The sequence below is a fragment of the Ixodes scapularis genome, unplaced genomic scaffold, assembly GCF_016920785.2.
Source record: "Ixodes scapularis isolate PalLabHiFi unplaced genomic scaffold, ASM1692078v2 PGA_scaffold4__175_contigs__length_147842914, whole genome shotgun sequence".
In the NCBI taxonomy this organism is placed as follows: domain Eukaryota; kingdom Metazoa; phylum Arthropoda; class Arachnida; order Ixodida; family Ixodidae; genus Ixodes; species Ixodes scapularis.
The window spans coordinates 129,741,886-129,762,892 of NW_024609879.1; the positions used below are offsets into that span (position 1 = coordinate 129,741,886).

At 48.0% G+C, this 21,007-nt stretch overlaps 1 protein-coding gene across 1 annotated transcript in view; it reads right to left on the reverse strand.

Moving 5' to 3' along the window:
* The window catches only part of LOC120838145, a 98,856-nt gene that overhangs the window by 63,714 nt on the left and 14,135 nt on the right, over window positions 1-21,007 (reverse strand). Inside the window, exons 5-9 of the mRNA XM_042293709.1 lie at window positions 16,039-16,074; window positions 7,824-7,957; window positions 7,664-7,741; window positions 3,261-3,385; window positions 1,330-1,379 (exon numbers count right to left, since the gene is read on the reverse strand). Coding sequence (XP_042149643.1) covers window positions 1,330-1,379; window positions 3,261-3,385; window positions 7,664-7,741; window positions 7,824-7,957; window positions 16,039-16,074 — 423 coding nt within the window. The remainder of the gene's footprint in view (window positions 1-1,329; window positions 1,380-3,260; window positions 3,386-7,663; window positions 7,742-7,823; window positions 7,958-16,038; window positions 16,075-21,007) is intronic.

Genomic DNA, 21,007 nt, shown 5'->3' on the forward strand with positions numbered 1-21,007 from the left:
CTGAGTGTCGAGAGCGCGTTTTCACAGCTTTACACAAAAGACAAAAAGAGCGCAACAAGTTGATAGCCGAAAATTCCGGAGCCTACTTGTAATGGACGGATCTCACTAAGCGTTCGGCGCATATGTGACGCCGCCCTAGCTTTAGTTCGCGGGAGGCAAACGTCCGTACATGCTCGTGCCGTCTCGTGCTTCACGAGCGCAGAACTCCACAAGGTTCCCTCCATGCATTGCTGCAGCGGTGGCGTAGTCAAACTGGCTGGTGAGATCGGTCTACTGAGTATATCTTATAACACGTTGGACGGAAACAATTGATGTTTATATGTTTTTTTAAATGCCTCGAAAGTGAATGATAGTAAATAAAAGGTACGTCTTAACTGCACTGACAAAATGCATTATATACAGGGTGTCACAAAAAAAAAACGTTACAGAGTTTTTTCAACGCAAAAATAAACTAGCGTTTGCCGAACGCTCATTCTCTACCCAAAGGTAGTGCTAGAGGTCACAACCTGAAGCCAAAGTTTCAGCCCGATCCGATACCTTTTTCAAAAGTTATAAGTAATTTTCTGAAAATTTCAATGGGAAAATGTAGCCCAGTATTGCCCGTTTTCGGTTTCTGGTGCCATAGAGCTCAATGTAAGTATTTGAATACTACGTCGGCCGCCATTTTCCTATTGAAATTTTTAGAAAATCGCTTATAGCTTTTGATTAACGTATCGGATCGGGCTGAAACTTCGGCATCTGGTTGTGACCTCTAGCGCTACCTTTGGGTGGAGAATAAGCGTTCGGCGAGCGCTAGTTTATTTTTGCGGTAAAAACAAAAACCCTGTAATATATATATATATATATATATATATATATATATATATATATATATATATATATATATATATATATATATATATATATATAGGTGAAGTAAGGTAAATATAAAAACAATGGACCGGGAAAAGTTAGTAAGTCAAAGATGCGTACTGTCTGACTTATTAACGTCGTAATAAACTTCGAATTAGTAACTGCGACAGTACGCATCTTTGACTTGTATATATATATATATATATATGTATATATATATATATATATATATATATTCGTTTTTTAAAGAAAACTTTCTCATTATATCTCATTACCAGAATGTGCACTCTTAAAGTAGACCCATATAATGTGACAAAGCAATGCCGAAGACCACCCGTGGATTCGGAAAATCCAAAGACAGAAAACGTAGAACCCACTTTTTAAACCGCGAGTTGGTGCCCAGGTGGCGATGCTGCGTTAATCGCTGAATGCTAAAGGAATACAGAATAACGCAAATTAAGAAAGACTGAAGCTTACCGGCGATCTCTCTAGACAGATATCCGTTTTTCAGGGTTACTAAATCTCTCCTGTGGGAAAGAAAAGGATCAGTTCTTTCAAATAAAGAATATAAAACGGCACTGCGTCTTTTTTAGTTTAGAACTGAAAGTTGAAGTTAACAAATAAAGACTCTTGGGGAAGAAGACGTGGTTCTAATCTAAGAAAAGGTTACTTTTATCAGTCTTGAACACGTACCCCCAAAATAGGAACGCGTTTCCGTTACTTTTCTAACATTTGAAAGTGTCGTTACCTTGACGTTATATTTGCATATTTTAAAACGATGTTGTACTGAGGGGCGGGGGAAGGGGGGGGGGGGGGGGGGGGGGACGGGGGGAAGGTGCCGACGGTGGACGCTCGAAGCTAGAGTCGGTTTGCTTTCGTTGTTTTTGTTTACTCGGAGAAAAAATTCCCCACTAAATTTAGCGGAAAAAGTTCCCCGCTAGACCTCGCGGAATTTCCCCGCTAAATTTAGTAGAAAAACTTTACTGTTAAATTCAGCGGACAAGAATTTCCCGCTAGATACAGCAAAAATGTCCTGGCTAATTTTAGCAGAAAACTTCTCCCGCTATATTAAGCAGAAAAAATTGCCCGCTAAATTCAGCGTAAAACTTTTTGCGCTGACTTTAACCGAAAAAAATTCTCTGCTAAATTTAGTAGATAAAGTTCACCGCTAAAGAAATTTTTCTGCTAAATTTAGCATAAAAACCTTCCCAGTAAGTTTAGCAGAAAAAGTTCCCCGCTAAATGCAGCTGAAAATTTCTGCCCTATATTTAACAGAAAAAATTTCCCGTCAAAGTTTGCGAGGAAAAATTTCTCCCCTAAACGGTCAATTTTTTCCGCTAAATTGAGCGTAAAAACCTCTCCGCAAGGCTTAGCGGAAAAATGTCCCCCTTAGATTGAGCATAATTTGCTGAATTTAGCAGGAAATCTAGAGAAAATTTACCGCTAAATGGGAGGAGAGCACGGGAGGAATAGGGGAGGGGAGGAGGAGGAGGATGGGCATACCCTCCCCTTCTCCTCCTCAAGAGCTGCTCTTTAATTCGGCATTACTATGAGTTGTAAACGTCTTTCATTTTTTGCTTGCCAACAAACTCAGTGAGAGCAATCTATTGGGTTGCCCTGGCACACTTACGGTTCATGTTGCAACCCCTCAGTTTTTACTCAAAACTTTTAGATCAAAAGAGTGAATTATGCCAGAGCGTACTATAAGGCGGTCATTTCACAAAGATAACTTGTAGATTTGATCTCGCATACACTCTCAAGAAAAAAGGGTGTCAAAAGGTGTATTCTCAATCAATCAATCAATCAGTTTATTAAGTCACAAACAATTACATTTGGGAATGTAATTACAATACACCCTTTGTCCCATATAATACACCCCAGAATTTCAATTCGACGTACAGTGCCGTACAGTTGAACATTGGGCCCGAAACTTTACGAGGGGCTTGATGGCCGTGTGGTACAACATTTTAAACAGCTAAACTACGTATCAAAGACCACACAAAGAAAACACCGAGTTTTTACAGTAGAGCCAAGAAAACACGAATTATTTATTTTGTGTTCAGTAAAACGTACATTATCTATTTTAATAAGTTGTACCACACGGCTATCAAGCCCCAAGTAAAATTTCGGGCCGTCTGTTCGGCTGTAGGGCGCTGTATGTCGAATTGAAGTTTGGGGGTGTACTATATGGGACAAAGAAGGCAAGAATACACCTTTTGACACCCTTTTTTCTCGAGAGTGTATATGGCGAAACCCACCGTCTAGTTCAGAGCCGGAAGTGTTTCAGAGGCCATCTGCACACTGGCGCCACCTCCCCGTTTCAACTCATGGGAGGAGGAGGGAATAACTTTGGGTCAAGTAATTAGCTTTTAGTATAGCTTTGGGTTTGAGTCGAAAGTTTTACTTACCCGGTCAGCACCACAAACAGGTCGGGATAGTGGTGTTCGTATTGTCTCGTGAAATTAAACATGTTCTTTATCGTGCGTTCTGCTTCTATGTATTCGCCTTGCATTTGAAGGAAAGATCTCTCTTCCTATAGCAGGAAGAGAATATACGTATGCAAGACAAGTATAAAATCTTTTCTTTTTGTTTTGCTTTGTGGTACATTGCGCAATAAATTTGTGTTACTTAGCAAACAGAAGATCACTGTCCCTTAACAGATGCCCCTTGTATTCGTAAAGGTATTAAACTAAATCTGTTTTCAAGCTTTTTTAGATTGAAGACAACATGAGATGTGAGGTAAACGAACTTGCCAAGCTCGCATACTTAACGCAAACTGGTGATCTATGATTTTTTATTTGTTTTGTTTAAAAAAAAAATATTGTTCATGTTAAGAGTATAAAAAGATGAGCCAATACAGCGTGTCAAACCGAGTCGTACATGTTGTTGTTTTAACACTGCAGTGTATTTTTTGAGACCACTGAGGCTGCGACAGGGTGTTTGAGCTAACTGTGCCGTTCTGTGTACACCGAGATTCAATTGACCCTTTTTAAAAAGGGCGCGCCATCTGGTAGCTGCTTCCCAAGTTAACCGAGTCCGCCAGTGTTTGGCCGCAGACTCTGAGCATCTGTTGGACACAAATGTGACGTCAGCACTAGGCGATCACTCGGATCCAATCCCACGCTGTGTGGCCAAGAAATGGCAACCGCGAATGCTGCCCGACGGGGTTTCAAAAAGGGTCTATTAAGGCGTGAACACAAGGTCCGCATTTTTTTTTTGTTTCTATCTTTGTTATAAGGCTGTCCCCCTCTCCCAGAAAATGTAATAACAAGTTCTTTTTTTTTTTGTACAGGGGAGCTCTTAAGGGCTAGTTTCTCCAGCATCGTGTCCGTCAGCAAACAAATGATGACACAAAACTCTGGACAGCTACGACCATATAAGGGCGACGGCGACAACCAGACGACCTTGGTTGCCACCGCCGCTCATAAATGGTGGTAGTTGTCCAGACTTTCCACCCTGGCTTGCTGACTTGCGGCCGTTCATTACATCATTCCTACCGTATTACAGCTTCGCTTGTGTTCCTTCTTCACCAAAATCAAAAAAAAAAAAGGAAAGATCTTTTGTTTTGTTTTTTTACCACAAAAATAAATTACGCATTGCCGAACTCTCATTTTCAGCCTAAATGTAGACCTAGCGTCCGAACGAGACGCTAAAATTGCACAAGTGGCCGCTATTTTACTCAAACGTTAGGGAATTTGTGGTATTATCGAAGGGAAAAGAGCGGCCGACGGAGCTTTTGAATACATGAAGCTGGATGGCGAGAGTGGCCGAAGGGGGGCGGAAACCTGAGAAAACTTATCCCGTGTTCCCATTGATATTTTCAGAAAATCACATGCAATTTTCGATTGAGATAACGGTTAGATTTGAAGCTCTTTCATCTGGTTGGGACCGCGCTAGCTCTACCTTTGGGCGGAGAATAAGCGGTCGGCAGTGCTTAGTTTATTTTTGTAGTGAAAACAAAAATAACCCTTGGAATTTTTCGGTGGGTGCCCTGCGCATTCTAGCGTCAAACACTATATTTTACCGACAAAAAGGGTAAGTTGTTCCTCGTGGACATTCCATCACACTACTCTCTAAAAAACGACTGCCAGTTCACTTTTCTGCAGAACACGTTGCGACCAATCACGGCCAACGGTAGAAGGATAGCAGCAAATGACGAGGATCAGAATACGATTTCTAGACTTGAAAAAATGTGATGTACTCAGGAAGAACCTGAGCATGACATTTCGCGTTCTCATCGTCCCTAGGCAGACAAAAAGTTTTGAGATATATAATCATACTCTGGTGTTCCATTGCTGGGATCCTTCTATCGTTTGCCGTGTTTGACTTTCTTTGTGTTCTGCAAGGAAGTGAACTCGCAGACTTGAAGGGACACTGACACCCTCCAGAAATGTTTTAATACGAAATCCCTAACTGCCTCATGGAGAGAGCCGACGTCATCAACTTTGAAACCACGCCAAACGGCTCTTAAATTCTTCTCCAAGTCAAGCCAGTTGCCAGTCGCCGGTTAGCCACGGCACCTTTTACACCGCATCGATCCCATCGGCTAGCGCGCGTCGACCAGGTTCCCATTCGCCGGGCACGCAGCGCCATGAGGTGGCCGGTCTTTGAGACTGACACTGCGCGTCAGTTTCAATGATTGGCCGCCTCATGGCGCTGCGTGTTCATCAGCGCCAGTCAGCGCGCCAAAAAACGTAGAGCAAGAATTATGTACATGCTCTCGCATTCATAACTTATAAAAAGTGCTTAGGTGTATTTTAATGTTTGGCCAGGCGATTTAATATCGTGTCAGCAGACAATCCAATCAATATTTTGCTACAAAGTCACGTATATTATTAAAGGGATCATGAAAGGAGATCGGGTTGAAGTGTTCATGACTTCGCAGAGGGGTACTGGTCCTAGTCTGGCCCAAGTATACTCGCACAGACCACCACTTATTCAGAACCTTCTTGGTCGCGGTGAAATTGCGAAAATAAAAAGGGCTATTTCTTTCAGTTTTGCCTTCGTAAAGCTTGAGGACGGAATTGTGGGATCGAAACCACCCGCCTAACGACAGTCGAGCGCGGCTCACGCGTTGGACACGAGAACTGCGTAAGCACTCGACTTCGGCTCAAACAATCAATGCTCGCGTCCAACCACTGCGGTGATAAAAATATCCGAACTAAAAAAATGCCTAATGCTCAGCACGCGTTTTTTTTTTTTTTTTTTAGCTACTCCCAGCGCTTGTGTATGATTAACGTTGGCAAAATAGGATAGGCACCAGGCCACGTGGCCGCTTCTTCTAGCTCCGAGTTGAGGGAATAAAAAATTTTCGTACTTCTCGAATTTTTTTAGCGACTGCCATTGCCTAGAGAGAAAACAACTAAGGCATGTTTATTCAGGTACTAACGTTAGGAAGTGATTCTAAATAATATTTAGCGAAATCGGAAACATCGTTTCATGACTTCTTTAATAAAGTCAGAAGCTCAACTGCTCGAAATCGAAACCGAAGCATGAGCAAGGAAGCTGGTGGCCGGAAGTCACGTGGCTACACCAGACCACGTGTTTTTTTTATTGTTTTTTTTTTACTTCGTTTTTCCGGCTTTTGAAGCAGACAACAACGACGACGACGAACTTGCCTGCTGATTGCACCGTTGGTCGGTCGATTTTTTTGCACTTATATCCTTTCCGCTCGATGTATTGCGCTTGAAGATAGATTGGCCAGTACCACGAACGACAGTTCGGAAGTAGCGGCAAAACGTCCGTCGCAACGTATTTCCGTCGTGCGCCACCGTCGTGCCGTCCACCCCGCGGCACGCCGCCATATTAAGAATGGCATGTGCATGTGCCTCCTGTGATCTGTGCAGGATGTTTTTGTGTTTTGTTTTTTTTTAAATCAACGTATTTGCAGTTTCTTAGAGGTGACAAAAAACGGGGATCATAATATTTTCAATTTTTAATGTTGGCTGTGTCCCTTAGATAACCCACGACTTTGAATATATTTGGCACACATAGTTCGAGCGCCACGTGCCCATGAAAATGAGAGTTACCGCGACTTAACCTGGCCAATTCTCGACCGGCTGTGTTATGGCGGAAAGAAAAGGAATTTTGAGCCGTTAATTATGTTTTGAGTAGTTGGACTCTCATAGATCGTGTTCAAATAAAAAACCTCGGCGAGGATAACTAGCATGTCAGTGTCCCTCTAAAGCCCCGTTCACAGATCTGCGTTTTCCTTACGGCCAATAGCTCTCGTAATCTCTTGCGACGAGAGGACACACTGTCTCGCTGGCGCCGTCTATGCGGTGATCCTGGAGCTGCATTTCACCAAAGCGAACATTTTGCGGTATTTGTGATGTCAAATGTACGTATACAATCTATGGGAAGTTGTCGTTCATCACGTCGTAAAAAGAAGTTTTTTTTAGCCAAAAAAGAAAGAATAATGAGCGACAATTAAAGAAATATACGGAGACTGCGAGTGTTCCACGGCTACACGCTAGATTGCGCTAGTGTGTTCTCTCGTGGCGAGAGATTTTAGCAGGTTTTAAAACACACGGTCATAACCAGTCGCGAGTGTGCGAAGCACCCTTCAGCGTATAAAAGAAAGATCCCTTAATCGCCGTGTGGCATCTTGTGTAGACGATTCTTGCATCTTGATAAGTTCATCAGCGTTCTTATCGGCTGTTTACATAGTCTCATTAAAGTCTCTTTAAATCTCATTAAAAACAACAATAAGATGTCCAGGGCTCAACGCACCCCGCGTTTCTTAAACCGTCAAGAACTAGAGATGGCAAAATACGAAGCATTCTCAAGAAAGCAAAAGCAACAACTTTACCTTCTCCGTTGTCATCACTATCTGAACCACCCGAAACTGGAGCTTTGGATACGACGTCTGATCGAATCGCATGTTTACCTGACAAGAAAGAAAGTGATATGTGATTTGGGGCGACGCAACACGATTAAATGGTGTAACGCAAATCATGTCTGATACTCACAGCAGTCATGAAAACGACTACGTAGGCACATAACTCTCTTCTAGTCATTCCCTTGTGGTGCTCTGAATCCGAGATGATGGATACCTCTTGCTTGGCTTCGCGCCAACCTCGATCGACCCACAAGGACCTTGGAGCTGGAAAACGATGTCGTAGTGGTCAGGGGTTCGCGGCCGGGGCGCAATCGATGCGGGCAACCAATACATCGGAGTTTGGATTAAAAGAGAAACGTTTTTTTCTCAGTCCCAATGTAGTGCTAGCGGTTGGCGCCAAGATGCCAAAGTTTCACACAATACTGATTCAAAACTTGTCAAAGATAAGTTTGGACATGTTTCGGTGCGAAATTGGTGACCAACAGAGCCGGTGAATACACGGAGATGAATGGCAAACGCCACCGGAAAGCGCCTCTCTCTCTCTTTGAAGAAGAAAAAAAATGTTTATAACCCTTTAATTAGATAAGGGTGTAAGCTCTGAAACTTCGGCTCCTTTTCCGGATTGTTATCGTTATCTATGTGACCGAAGACTGAGCGCTCTGTGATGAGTAGCTTAGGTATCTCAGTATGAAAACAATCTTCTATTTTCTCCCAAGCACTCGGTATTTCTATGTGTTACCACTGAATTAAATATAGCCGAAAACGACAATACTACTATCGTAAAAAAAATGAGATGGAGAAACAGAAGATGACTGATAAATGTGTTAAACAACAAAAAAAGAAGTAATTTAGATTTCTACTTATCATGATTCCACTCGGGTTAAAAGCAGAGTGAGAAGATTGATGTTGCTTTATGCTTGCAACATGGTTTCTTGCCCATGATCAGCTAGTGAAGCGTAAAATTGCGTAGACAACTCTTTGTTGTATTGAAGCGAACAGGTTAAAAAGTGAAAGCCATTTACAACTCCCTGTAACGCCGAATCGGAGCGCAGCTCTTGAGGAGGAGGAGGAAAGAGTACTGAGGGGAGGGTAGACCACTATTCCTCCTACCCTCATTCTTTAATATGCTCCGGGGGGGTCACCTGACCTCAGTGGGGGGGGGGGGGGGGGGGGGGGCACGTGACCTCGGGGGGGGGGGTGTCACGTGACTTGGGGGAGGGGGGTCTCACGTGATCTCGGGGAGGGGGCCACGTGACCTTGGGGGTTGTCATCTAAGTGGGAACGCATCTTGCGTTATATGGCACAAGTGCTGGCTGGCTGTGTTGACTGACAGATGAGTGTGACTCGGATAGCGCGGGACGGATGCGCGTGGAAGGCTGCGATGCGCGCGTGTGGGCTCGAGGTTTTTGGGTTGTTCGATAAAGGCTACCGGTGTAGCTGGTGTTCTCTTGCGGCTCCTGTCTTTGGTCCTCTTTACTCGACCCGACTCGGTACACGACATGGTAGCAGCGGTGGGATGAATGACCCTCTAACGTCTCCGAGGACCTGAGAAGCGACAATGGGGTTACCAGAGTGATCTCACGGCCAGGTAGGAAGCGATCCAGCGGACGAACTACGCCATGCCTAACGACGCAGACGGTTCGGGTTCTTCGAACACCCAGGCCAGCGGAGGGGCATCCTTCTTCAATCCTTTCGCAGTCGAGCTCCCGGAGAAGTTGGATTTCCGGAATCCTAATGACTGGAAGAGATGGATAACCCGGTGGGAACGTTACCGCATAATTTCAGGACTCCATCTCCGGGACACATCGACTAGGTCAACACTTTCCTTTATGTGATGGGCAGAGAGGCAGAGGATGTTCTCTCCTCGCTCAACTTAACCGAAGATCAGCTTATCGACTACGATGTAGTCAAGGCCAAATTCGACACCTACTTCATTCCTCGGGTGAACATCATCTTCGAGCGAGCCAAATTCAACTCGAGAAAGCAAGAACCGGACTAGCCAGTGGAGGTCTTCATCACGGCCCTACATAAACTGGCGGATACTTGCGAGTATGGCTCTCTGCGGGACGAGCTCATCCGAGATCGCATCGTGGTAGGACTGCTCGACACAAAACTCAGTGAGAAACTCCAGCTGGACGCTCAACTTACATTGGAAAAAGCGACCACGACAGCACGATCGTCGGAGACAGTTAATCGGCAACAGTCAGAGCTGCGCAGCGCAAAGACTGGAAGCGACGTCCTCGAAGAACCTAAAAGACATCCGCGAGGAAAAAGCGTAAACAAAGATACCAAACGTCAAAGCACGTCGCAAGACCAAGGACGTCCTAACAGTTTAACGTGGACATGCCGATGGTGTGGCAGTTCGGGAAAGCAGGCCCAGCTTCAATGCGCTGCGAGAGGCAAGAAGTATAACGCCTGCAAAAAGCTAGGCCACTTCGAAAGCGTCTGTTTTTCGAAGCATGCGATAGAAAATCGAAAATCACGAGCACATGGGCAGAGACTAAACGAAGTCTTCCTTGGCGAGCTGGTACACTCAAGAAATGGGAGACCCTGGTTCATCACAGCTAAGCTGAACGACCGGGAAGTAACGTTCAAGGTAGATACGGGAGCGGACGTCACGGCTGTACCTCCTAGCGCGTGCGACGCGACAACCTTGGCAGCGCTGGAGGCAACAGAGACGCATCTTTTTGGAGCCGGACACTTTCCACTCAGCACACTCGGCAAGTTCAAGGCAACTATAACCTGGAGTGGGCGAACAACCAGAGAGACGATCTACGTAACCGACCGGCTGAGATACCTTCTGCTTGGACGAGCGGCTATGCAAGCCCTTGAGGTGCTGCCAAGCTTACAGGACGTCAACGTTGACAGCAACATAGAGTACGATCAACAACTGCACGCTAAGTACCCATCGCTTTTCCAAGGACTGGGGAAAATGAACGTCCAGTACAAGATCACCCTCCACCCGGACGCTAAGCCGTTTGCAATCACCTACCCGCGACGGGTACTCTTCCGAGTACCCGTCGCGGGTAGGTTCCGGCTACTGCCAAGCCCCACTAGCTTCGGAATCAAGAGAACTGACCACTTTCATCCATACCTCGGCAAACCTCACTCATGAGGGCCCTCACTCACCCTCACTCACCCTCATCTTCACAGGTGAGGTGAGGGTGAGTGAGTTTCTGAACCAGGAAAATTCAGGAGTGTGAGGGTGAGTGAGGGCCGTGAGGGCCGTGAAGGCGGTGAGGGCCATGAGGGCTGTGAGGGCGGTGAGGGCCGTCAGGGCCGTGAGGGCGGTGAGGGCCGTGAGGGTCGTGAGGGCCATGAGGGCCATGAGGGCGGTGAGGGCGGTAAGAGGTATGAGGGCCATGAGTGCGTGAGGGTGAGGGCCATGAGTGCGGGAGTGGTGTGAGGGCGGTGAGTGCGTGAGGGGTGTGAGGGCGATGAGTGCGTGAGGGCAGTGAGTGGCATGAGAGGCGTGAGGGCCGTGAGGGCCGTGAGGGCGGTGAGTGCATGAGGTGGTGTGAGGGCCGTGAGGGCGGTGAGTGCGTGAGGCCCCCTTCAGATTGAGCATCTTTCTCAGCAATTTTGGTGTTAATGGTGGGTTGTTTTCAAGCTTTCCCTAGATCGACACGAATTGCTGATATCGGGTCCGGCTCGAAATAAGCAAGCAACTCGGAGCAATTCCAATACGTTTGAAGCGGCTGCATCTAATCAGGGACGCAAAATTGTTACGTGATACCTCGTGCCGGTGATGATGACACCGAAAGACTTTGTTCTCGTTTGAAATCGATCATTTTTTTGGGAATAAACTGTTTCAGAAAGGTGTATTAGTATTCTTAACGATATTTAAATGCATAAAAACACGTTTATAACTCGTAATTGTGTCTAAATAGTGCAAGAGAAAAGTGAAAGCCGTTTACAACTCCCTGTAACGCCGAATTGGAGCGCATCTCTTGAGGAGGAGGAGGGAAGGGTACTGAGGGGAGGGTAGACCCCTCCTCCTCCTCCTCCTCACTTGACCTTGGGGGGTTACGTGGGGGTCACCATGGGGGTCATGTGACCTTGAGGTGACCTTGGGAGGGGTCACGTGACCTTGGGGAGGGAACCACGTGACCTCGAAGGTCACGTGACCTTGTGGTGACCTTGAGGGTCACGTGACCTTCAGTGGGTCACTTGGGGGTCACGTGACCTCGGGTCCCGTGACCTTGGGGTGACCTTGGGGCCACGTGACCTTGGGATGACCTTGGTGACGGCGACGGCGACGGCGACGCCGCTCAAGCCGGAAACGGGTGCCTAAGGGCTGCGCTCTAAAATAAAATGTTATGATGACGATGGCAAATTGCAGCAATTGGTTGCTGCGTGTTATCGCGGGCGGCACGTGTTGTTGGGGTTGCGACGTAGAGTTTCTGGGCGAAATTGCCCCTTCTGAAGCTGGCCTGAGTAGCGTGAGGGCCATGAGTGCGTGAGTGGCGTGAGGGCGGTGAGGGGCGGTGAGTGGCGTGAGGGCGGTGAGTGGCGTGAGGGCCGTGAGGGCGGTGAGGGCCGTGAGGGCGGTGAGGGCCGTGAAGGCCGTGAGGGCGGTGAGGGCCGTGAGGGCGGTGAGGGCCGGGAGGGCGGTGAGTGGCGTGAGGGCTATGAGTGCGGGAGGGCCGTGAGTGCCGTGAGGGCCGTGAGGGCCGTGAGGACGTTGAGGGCCGTGAGGACGGTGAGGGCTATGAGTGCGTGAGGGCCGTGAGGGCGGTGAGGGCGGTGAGGGCCGTGAGGGCGGTGAGGGCGGTGAGGGCCGTGAGGGCGGTGAGGGCCGTGAGGGCGGTGAGTGGCGTGAGGGCGGTGAGTGGCGTGAGGGCCATGAGTGAGTGAGGGGCGTGAGGGCCGTGAGGGCGCCGAGGGGCGTGAGGGGCGTGAGGGCCGTGAGGGCGGTGAGGGGCGTGAAGTTCAGTGAGGGTGAGTGAAGGGCTGAAGGTGGGTGTGACTGTGAGGGTGAGGGTGAGTGAGGGGCTGGAGGTGAGTGTATAGCTGTGAGGGTGAGGGTGAGTGAGGGGTTTAGGTGAGTGTGGCTGTAAGGGTGAGGGTGAGTGAGGGTGACCTAAAATGCCGACCTCTGCTTTCATCACACCAGTGGGGCGTTTTCAGTTTAAGAGACTCCCGTTTGGAATCGCGACGGCGCCAGAGTTCTTCCAGCGGGAGATGCTGAGGATTCTTGAAGGAATCCCGGGGCATGTTTGTCACATGGATGACATTCTAGTTTTCGGCCGCGACAAAACAGAGCACGACAGAAATCTCGAGGTGGTTCTCCGCCACCTCCGTAACACCGGAGTGACCTTGAACTCCGCAAAGTGCGAGTTCGCCAAGAGTCGCGTCAGGTTTCTGGGCCACTTCCTGGACGGCAGAGGCATCGCGGCAGACCTTAAGAAGACGGAAGCGATTGTCAAGATGCCAGCACCGAAAAGCATGGCAGAGCTACGATCGTTTTTTAGGCATGGTAAACCACCTCGGCAAGTTTCTACCTGACATTGCGGACAAGACTAAGCCACTTGAGATCTACTACATCAGGATGCAAACTGGCTCTGGAGTGAGCCTCAAGAGAAAGCATTCTGCGAGGTCAAAGATCTCTAGAAGGGTGTGTACTTGGGCTAGTTGGTTATTCATGAATAGGAGGTAAAAGCGCTAAAAAACGACGGACAAGTTGAAGAATGACGAACACCACAGAGCGCTAACTTGCAACTGAAGTTTTATTACTGAAAACACGTACACATATATACACCGTGACATCAAAAAGACAAGTGGCAATAATGCCGCTTCATCTATCTAAGGTTAATCTATGAATTGTTTACTCTTTCGAATGATTTCAAATATGCCACCTCAGAGCTATACAGGTTTACTGAGGGAGCGCTGACACACATGCCCTGATCGTACTTCAAAATAAAAAACGCCTCTATCGGAGGCGTTTTTTATTTTGAAGTACGATCAGGGCATGTGTGTCAGCGCTCCCTCAGTAAACCTGTATAGCTCTGAGGTGGCATATTTGAAATCATTCGAAAGAGTAAACAATTCATAGATTAACCTTAGATAGATGAAGCGGCATTATTGCCACTTGTCTTTTTGATGTCACGGTGTATATATGTGTACGTGTTTTCAGTAATAAAACTTCAGTTGCAAGTTAGCGCTCTGTGGTGTTCGTCATTCTTCAACTTGTCCGTCGTTTTTTAGCGCTTTTACCTCCTATTCAAAGATCTCCTGTGCAAGACTCCTGTCCTAACCTTCTATAAACCAGGAGCGCACCTGACGTTATCGGCAGACGCTTCTTCGTATGGACTGGGGGCAGTCCTACTCCAAGAGGAGGAGAACGGCAACAGACGCCCCATGGCGTACGCGGCGAGAGCCATGACGCCGACAGAACAAAGGTACGCCCAAGTCGAAAAGGAGGCTTTGGCCATCGTCTGGGCGTGTGACCATTTTAAACCCTACTTGGTAGGACAAGTATTTCACGTCGAGACAGACCATAAGCCCCTTGTACCGTTGTTATCGACAAAACGTCTCGACGAAATGACACCGAGGCTACAGCGGCTACGAATGCGCATCTTCGGGTTCGACTTCACTATCTCTCACGCACCAGGCAGGAAGATGTACACCGCGGACGTCTTGTCCAGGAAGCCGCTAACAACGACAGACAACTCTACAGTCACACCGAGAGATGCTGACAAGAGTGAAACATTCGTTCAAGAGTACGAGATGCTGACAGTGGAGCTTCTTCCAGCATCTTCTTCCTGTTTATAGAGGCTGAGGACTGAACTGTCCAGAGACCCTAGTACGGCGAAAGTTATGGAATACGGCCAAAAACAGTGGCCCGAGACGGACATGCATCCTCCAAACCTAAAGAAGTTCGCCAGTCTCGCAACAGACCTTTCGGTTGTGCAAGGTCTACTCATGCGGAACGACAGGCTGGTTATTCCACCCCCCCCCCCCCCCCCCCGGTCTGCAAGGAGAGGTCCTAGAAAGAATACACTGTGGACATCAAGGTGTCATCCGATGCCGTGCAAAAGCGAGGGATTCTGTCTGGTGACCTGGGGTCAGCACAAAAATACAAGAATACGTAAGTCGCTGCCCTACATGCCAGCAATATCGACGAGCTCCTACGGACCACCTACTTCAAACTCCACTACCCGATGATCCGTGGCAAGAGATCGGAACGGACCTTTTCCAGCTGGGAGGGAAGAAGTATGTAGTCATCGTCGACTAGTACTCGAAGTTCTTCGAGCTTGAGGAACTTCCAAGAACGACAACGGAAGACTTGACCAAAGTCTTCAGTCAAGTTTTCGCAAGACATGTACGTCCGGAAGGTATACGCTCAGACAACGGTCCCCAGTTTGGATCGAGCGAGTTCCGGCGATTCGTGAACCATTGGGGAGCCCAACTGGTGACTTCTGGTTCATATTACCCCCAGAGCAAAGGGGAGGCCGAAAGAGCGGTACAAACTGCAAAGAACCTGCTGACGAAATCATCGGATGCGGCGCAAGCTCTTCTGGCACACCGGACTACCCCAGGGCCTGAAGGTTTCTCCCCTGGAGAGTATCTGATAGGACGGAAGCTCCGTTCAACACTTCCGAGTGCGCCAACTACGCTGAGACCTCACTGGCGCCACTCGAAGAGGTATCGACAATGGTACCAGTTTCGTAAGACGAGAGAGGCGTCTCACCATAACAGACGCCATAGGACGAGAGACTGCCAGGTCTGGTGTTCTCTTGCGGCTCCTGTCTTTGGTCCTCTTGACTCGACCCGACTCGGTACATGACAGGGGTCACCTTGGGGGGTCACGTGACCTCGGGGGGTCACGTGACCTGGGGTGCCACGTGACCTGGGGGGCACGTGACCTTGGGGTGATCTCGGGGGTCACATGACCTGGGGTCACGTGACCCTGGAATGACCTTGGGAGGGGTCACCTGACCTCGGGGGTTCGTGTGACCTTGGGGGGCCACGCGACCTGGGGGTCACGTGACCTTGGGGGGTCATGTGGGGGTCACCTTGGGGGTCACGTGACCTTGAGATGACCTTGGGAGGGGTCACGTGACCTTGGAATGACCTTGAGAGGGGTCGCGTGTGCTTGGGGGTCACATGACCTTGGGGTGACCTTGGTTACGCCGACGGCGATGGCGACGCCGACGGCGACGGCGACGCCGCTCAAGTCAGAAACGGGCGCCTAAGAGCTGCGCTCTACAAGTGGGCGAAAAATGGGCATCCTCTTTTTTGTAGCATATTTTTGTCTGTCATGCTACATTTTGCGATTGTTTCTGAACGCGCATTGCACGAGTAAATTTAAATTACAAATGGAAATACGCAAATCAACTTACTCAGGAGGGATGCCGTCGGAGATTTCATTGGAGTTGCTGAAAAGAATAAGCGGTCCCATTTTATTCGGTACACGACTTTGAAATCAAAACTTAGGACCGGTCCTTCCATTTTTACTAAAGGCCATTTTAATTTAGTTCCGGCTTTTTATACTCCAACGCGCTGCTTTACAAGCGTTTCCTCATACCAGGCGTGGGATCTGCACATGCGCAAAAAATAACAACAAATTTGCGTCAAGTGAAGCGTCCGCACATGCGCCATGCCGACGGCAGCGCCACACCAGTGGCGTGACGTCAGAACCACTTGCTGGTGTATAGACCGATATCGCAAGGGCGTCTCTATTTTGAATTGTCGTCACTTCCAGTATGGGTAAAAGCATTGTTCTGCCCTCGCCTCGCCAATCGAATACATTTAGGATATACGCGTAACTGTCACCCATTCTCGTTCTGTCACCCCTTTCTATTTTTTTACGATTTGCAGATTCAAATGTTTTAATTGTATTTTTTCGCCGCCCATACCGGATATGCCTGTAAGGTGACTAAGGTCGACAGTAAGCGAAGAAGGTCTATAGGCTCCTTGCACTGACGTCACATCGCACACTTTTGAACACCAAGTAAGAGGAGGAGAGGAAAACTGCTTTTGTAAGAATTTTGAGTGACAGGTTAATCTTCTATAATCTTCTGGGGGGAGAATAGCGACGCCTGTACAAATCCGGGAGGTACAAAGGAGAGTCCTGATAAGGGGGGAGCTCCTTCTTCCCCTCTTCTTTGGAGGGCAACGGAAATGACGTCCTGTGCAAGGAGCCTATAGATCACGTAGCGGAACATCTCTATACACCTGTTCCGAGTTTTAAAATGCGTAGGCTAGAATTTGTGATGTGGTTCGGTATACACTCGTCAAGTGGCTGCCCATATCGAACCTCGTTCTATAGCCTCTTGTAACTCAAGAAGGTAGGGCGAGGAAACGGAAGGCCGGGAAGGAGAGAGCGGACGGAACGCTGGAGAGAGGAGGAGGTTTCCCTCTCTCCTCTCCAGCGTTCCGTCTGCTTCTTCAGCACTATAGACCTTTCCATCGCTTATCGCCCAGGCGAAAAATGTCGAGTCACTGGACTGTTACGCAGGCGCGGCGTACTATTTTTTCGCAAGAGGCGCTATTGTGCGTGCTCAGAAGGCGTATAACAGTCCAGTAGGAAAAGATGGCAGCTCGCAGAAGGCGTTTGTTGAAAAGGTCTATACTTCGTTTCAGCTTCGGTCCGAGCACGGCCGATGTTGTGAGCCGAAGGGCCAATCAAGCAGCGCAAAAAAGCGCAGCGTCATGGCGTGCTCTTTGTGCCTGATAGGACTAGCCGGCGGAGGAACGCGCACAGAGACACGGTGAATATCGGCTGGTCCTATCAACTGCCGAAAGCACGCCATGACGTTGTGCCTGTTTCGCTGTTTGATCGGCCCTTCGGCTTATTAGCCCCGTGAAGTTCGCGTGGCGCCCCCTTACGGCGAACCGGGGTGACGTCACGGCGAGGAGAGAATTTTTCCCCGACTCCCGCCGCTTGCCCTGTGGAGGCTGGGACGACGCTAGCTGCCGGCGCGCTCGATTTTATTTAATTTTTTTTGGCGTGTTTTTCGTAGGAAGTGTAAATTTTTATATGTGCCTTTATTTAGGTATGGCCTGTAGCTACAGGCGAAACTTCAACCATCATTTTAAGCATGCATGACAGGGCAGGCAACGCATGAATCGGTGTGGTATATGAAAATAAAGAAATATGGCCAGAATTGTAGGAGCATCACTATAGATTTACATCTGGCACGATAAATGCTGCTGATGGTCTGAATGACTTGGCAGGTAATGTATAGTATTTTTTTTTGTATCTGTTTTTAAACAAGATCGCCGAAGCAGAAAAGCTGCATGCTGCTCGAGCAACATGCTAAACACAGTCTGGGCCATGGGGAGAGAATCACAAGTAAGACAGCCCAAGTGCAGGGGCAAAGTAAAAAAAAAAAAAACAAGGAACATTTATTATAGACATTGCTCGCAGTTGACCTTTACTGGATTCGAATAGTATTTCAATGGACTACACGGGTGGTATCTCTAGACTTGTTTATATCAACCCTCAAGTAATGTATAACAAACGTAAGCGAAGGTGTGTAGCTCGTTATTAGTCAATTAAGCCCTAAAATTGAGATTTTACTTAAATCAAATTGTCCTGAAGCTAAAATACCAGAAGCTTTTCTCACGCTGAGTGTCGCCCTTCACAGGTTCCACATTTTCTGCTACTAGTGCTGCATCTACCACTGGACGGACAATCGAATGCCTGTTTTTACTCCTGCTTCCTCTATTGTCAAAGAGTCCAGCTGTAGGGAGTTTGGAGGCTGAGGAAGCTTTTGGAGACCTGCAGCAGTGTCTCTTTTAATCGGAAATGACAATTCAGAATAAACGGTGTATTTTCCGAATGCCCAAGGCTGGAATGAAATGTCCGGAAATAGTATAAACAATCTAAATTACGGCACTATTGCTGTGCATATTTTGCGCAGTTCAGTACATATCATACGGGCAACTGGGGGCAATTCGGCCGTCTTTGCTGCTAGCATACAAACGAATTTCTAGAAATTGGGCATCTTCTAAGAAATATGCGTGCATACGTGTATAAGCTATATAATTAATTCACGAAGAAGCTACATTTATGCAAAACAACCCTGTTCCACGAGCACTTCAAAGATAATCAGACACAGGGCCTTTAAATCATCTGTGAACCAAGGCTTGCGAGTGGCAGCGCAAAGTCGGGGTCGCGAGATAATTTGCCGACCACCCAAAGCCCCTGATATAAATGCCACTTTAAATGCCTTGAAAGCGGGTTGTAATATCGTTCTAAATCATGAACATGCAAGGAACAGAATTGCAGCGTCTGAAACACCTGCGCCACTGCTTCACCGATCCCTCGCAAAACTGCCTTGTGTCGTGTGGACGGACGGGGAGGTTCATCGGCGGAACTGCCTCCGCCGATAGCTTTCGGGATTTGTTACCCAATTTTAAGGGTAAAAGGGACGAGCAGGCTTATAAAATTAACGGAAGCACGTCAATATCGGCCTAACTCAACGTCTTGTACACCGGGTAAACGAAGTCCAGCTCCTCGAAGAGCTTGCGGCACACAACGCCAAACCAGGAAACCGGTGCTGGGAAGCGAGCCGATGCGAGATCGCGGAGCGGAGTACTCGCCTTGACGTCACGGTACACCTCACCCAATCAGGGCGCGGCGACCGCAGCGACGCTTGTGTTCGCTCTCGGGGCTAATAACATCGGCCGCGCTCGGACCGAAGCTGAAACGAAGTACAGACTTCCTTTCCTTCGCCCTACCTTCTTGAGCTTTAGAGCTGTCTGCATGAGCCTGCTTTTAAGGTACTTGCGCTGGACAGGCAAGACCGTGCTGATGAAATAATAGTGTTAGTACTGAGTAATGAAGCAAATGTTAACGCTGTGTTTTTGCGTACGTTGCGTGCTCCACACTACGCTTGCGCCGTACTTACGCAACGTAGGAAGCTATCCGTATGTACTGTCTCTGTCGATATTTACGGGCTGCGTAATTTCGGCACCGATTTGACATCCAGGGGGGCATGGCCAATGACGTCGCGGACGTCAAAATCACGGTTTTTATTTTGACGTCGATGACACGTTTTCTTTGGATGTCGCGGAGTGCATTTTGAAATGTCGGTCGCTCGGCGTTTGTGTAGCCGGGTGCTCGGCGACTCGCCGGTATTCGCGCTGATGCGAGTTGTCGACGTGCCGCTTGTATTCGTCGCGTTCTCAGGAACATCCAAATAAGCGTTCTCCATTTTCCAACTTCGCCCGGTGCCGTCTGTTTCTCCTGTTGCAAATGAAGATTACAAGTACTGGAGGGGACAGAGCCCAGCCGCAGTAATTTTGTACGCATTTGTCTGGTGCTGTGCTTGTGTGATATACCACGGATTATCACCTTTGCATAGAATAGCTGCGAAGGTCGTGCAAGCGGCGAGCGAGTAGCCTTGACTGGCATGACTGGAGCATCCACTGCAGGTGTGCTCGTGCCGCGTGATACAAAGCAACTAGCTTGCGCTTTTAGCATTGTTGTCGCCCACATTCGTTTTTATTTTCAGCGTTAATCGTAAACAAGAAATGTCGTAAATATCGCCAAATGTCCCAACAAAACAAAATGTTCGAAAATAAAAAAAGGTGTGCTTCCACTGCGCATCGAACCCGCGACCCCTTGCACAGGAGGCAGACATCTTACCCAAAAAATAGCGTGTTAAAAATTTGTTTTATACGAAACTTTCGGACGGCACTTACCGCGTGAGTGGAGTACCGTCGGGCGGTACTTGAACGCTCTGCAAAAGTGCCGTCGGACGGTAGGCTAAACCCTACGAATCTTCATTTGCAACAGGAGTGACGAACGGTACTGGGCGAACGAAATGGAAAAACGCTTAGAACGCGACAAGCACAGGCGGCACGTTGACGACAGTGAGTACGCCGAGCACTTGAACCCGCACATACTCCCCGACCGACCACGTTTCAAAATGGAGTCGGTGGCATCCAAAATAAAACGTGTTTCTGTTAAAATAACAGAAAATATAATTTTGACGCCCGTTACGTCATTGGCCACGCCCCATGAACATCAAATCGGTGCCGAAAATACGCACCCATAATTACGTGGGTACGCAGCGCCCTCTGCATGCCCTTCTCGTTGCTCTCGTCGTGCGCGACACACTGCGAAAAAAACAGTTTGTGCGGGAACATCTAGAAGGCGCTGTTATACTGCGAAAAGGTTTAAACGTATTGTTTTTTGTTTTTTTTATTTATTTACTTATTCATTCATTTCTAAATCAGAGACTGGTTAATTCTTCAGAGGAAAGTAAGTAATTCAGGTGAACCAAGTCTCTTCTAGAGCAGAGTGGGTACTCTGGAAGAGCGCCCCTGGTTCCATAATAAAATAAAATAAAGTGTTCA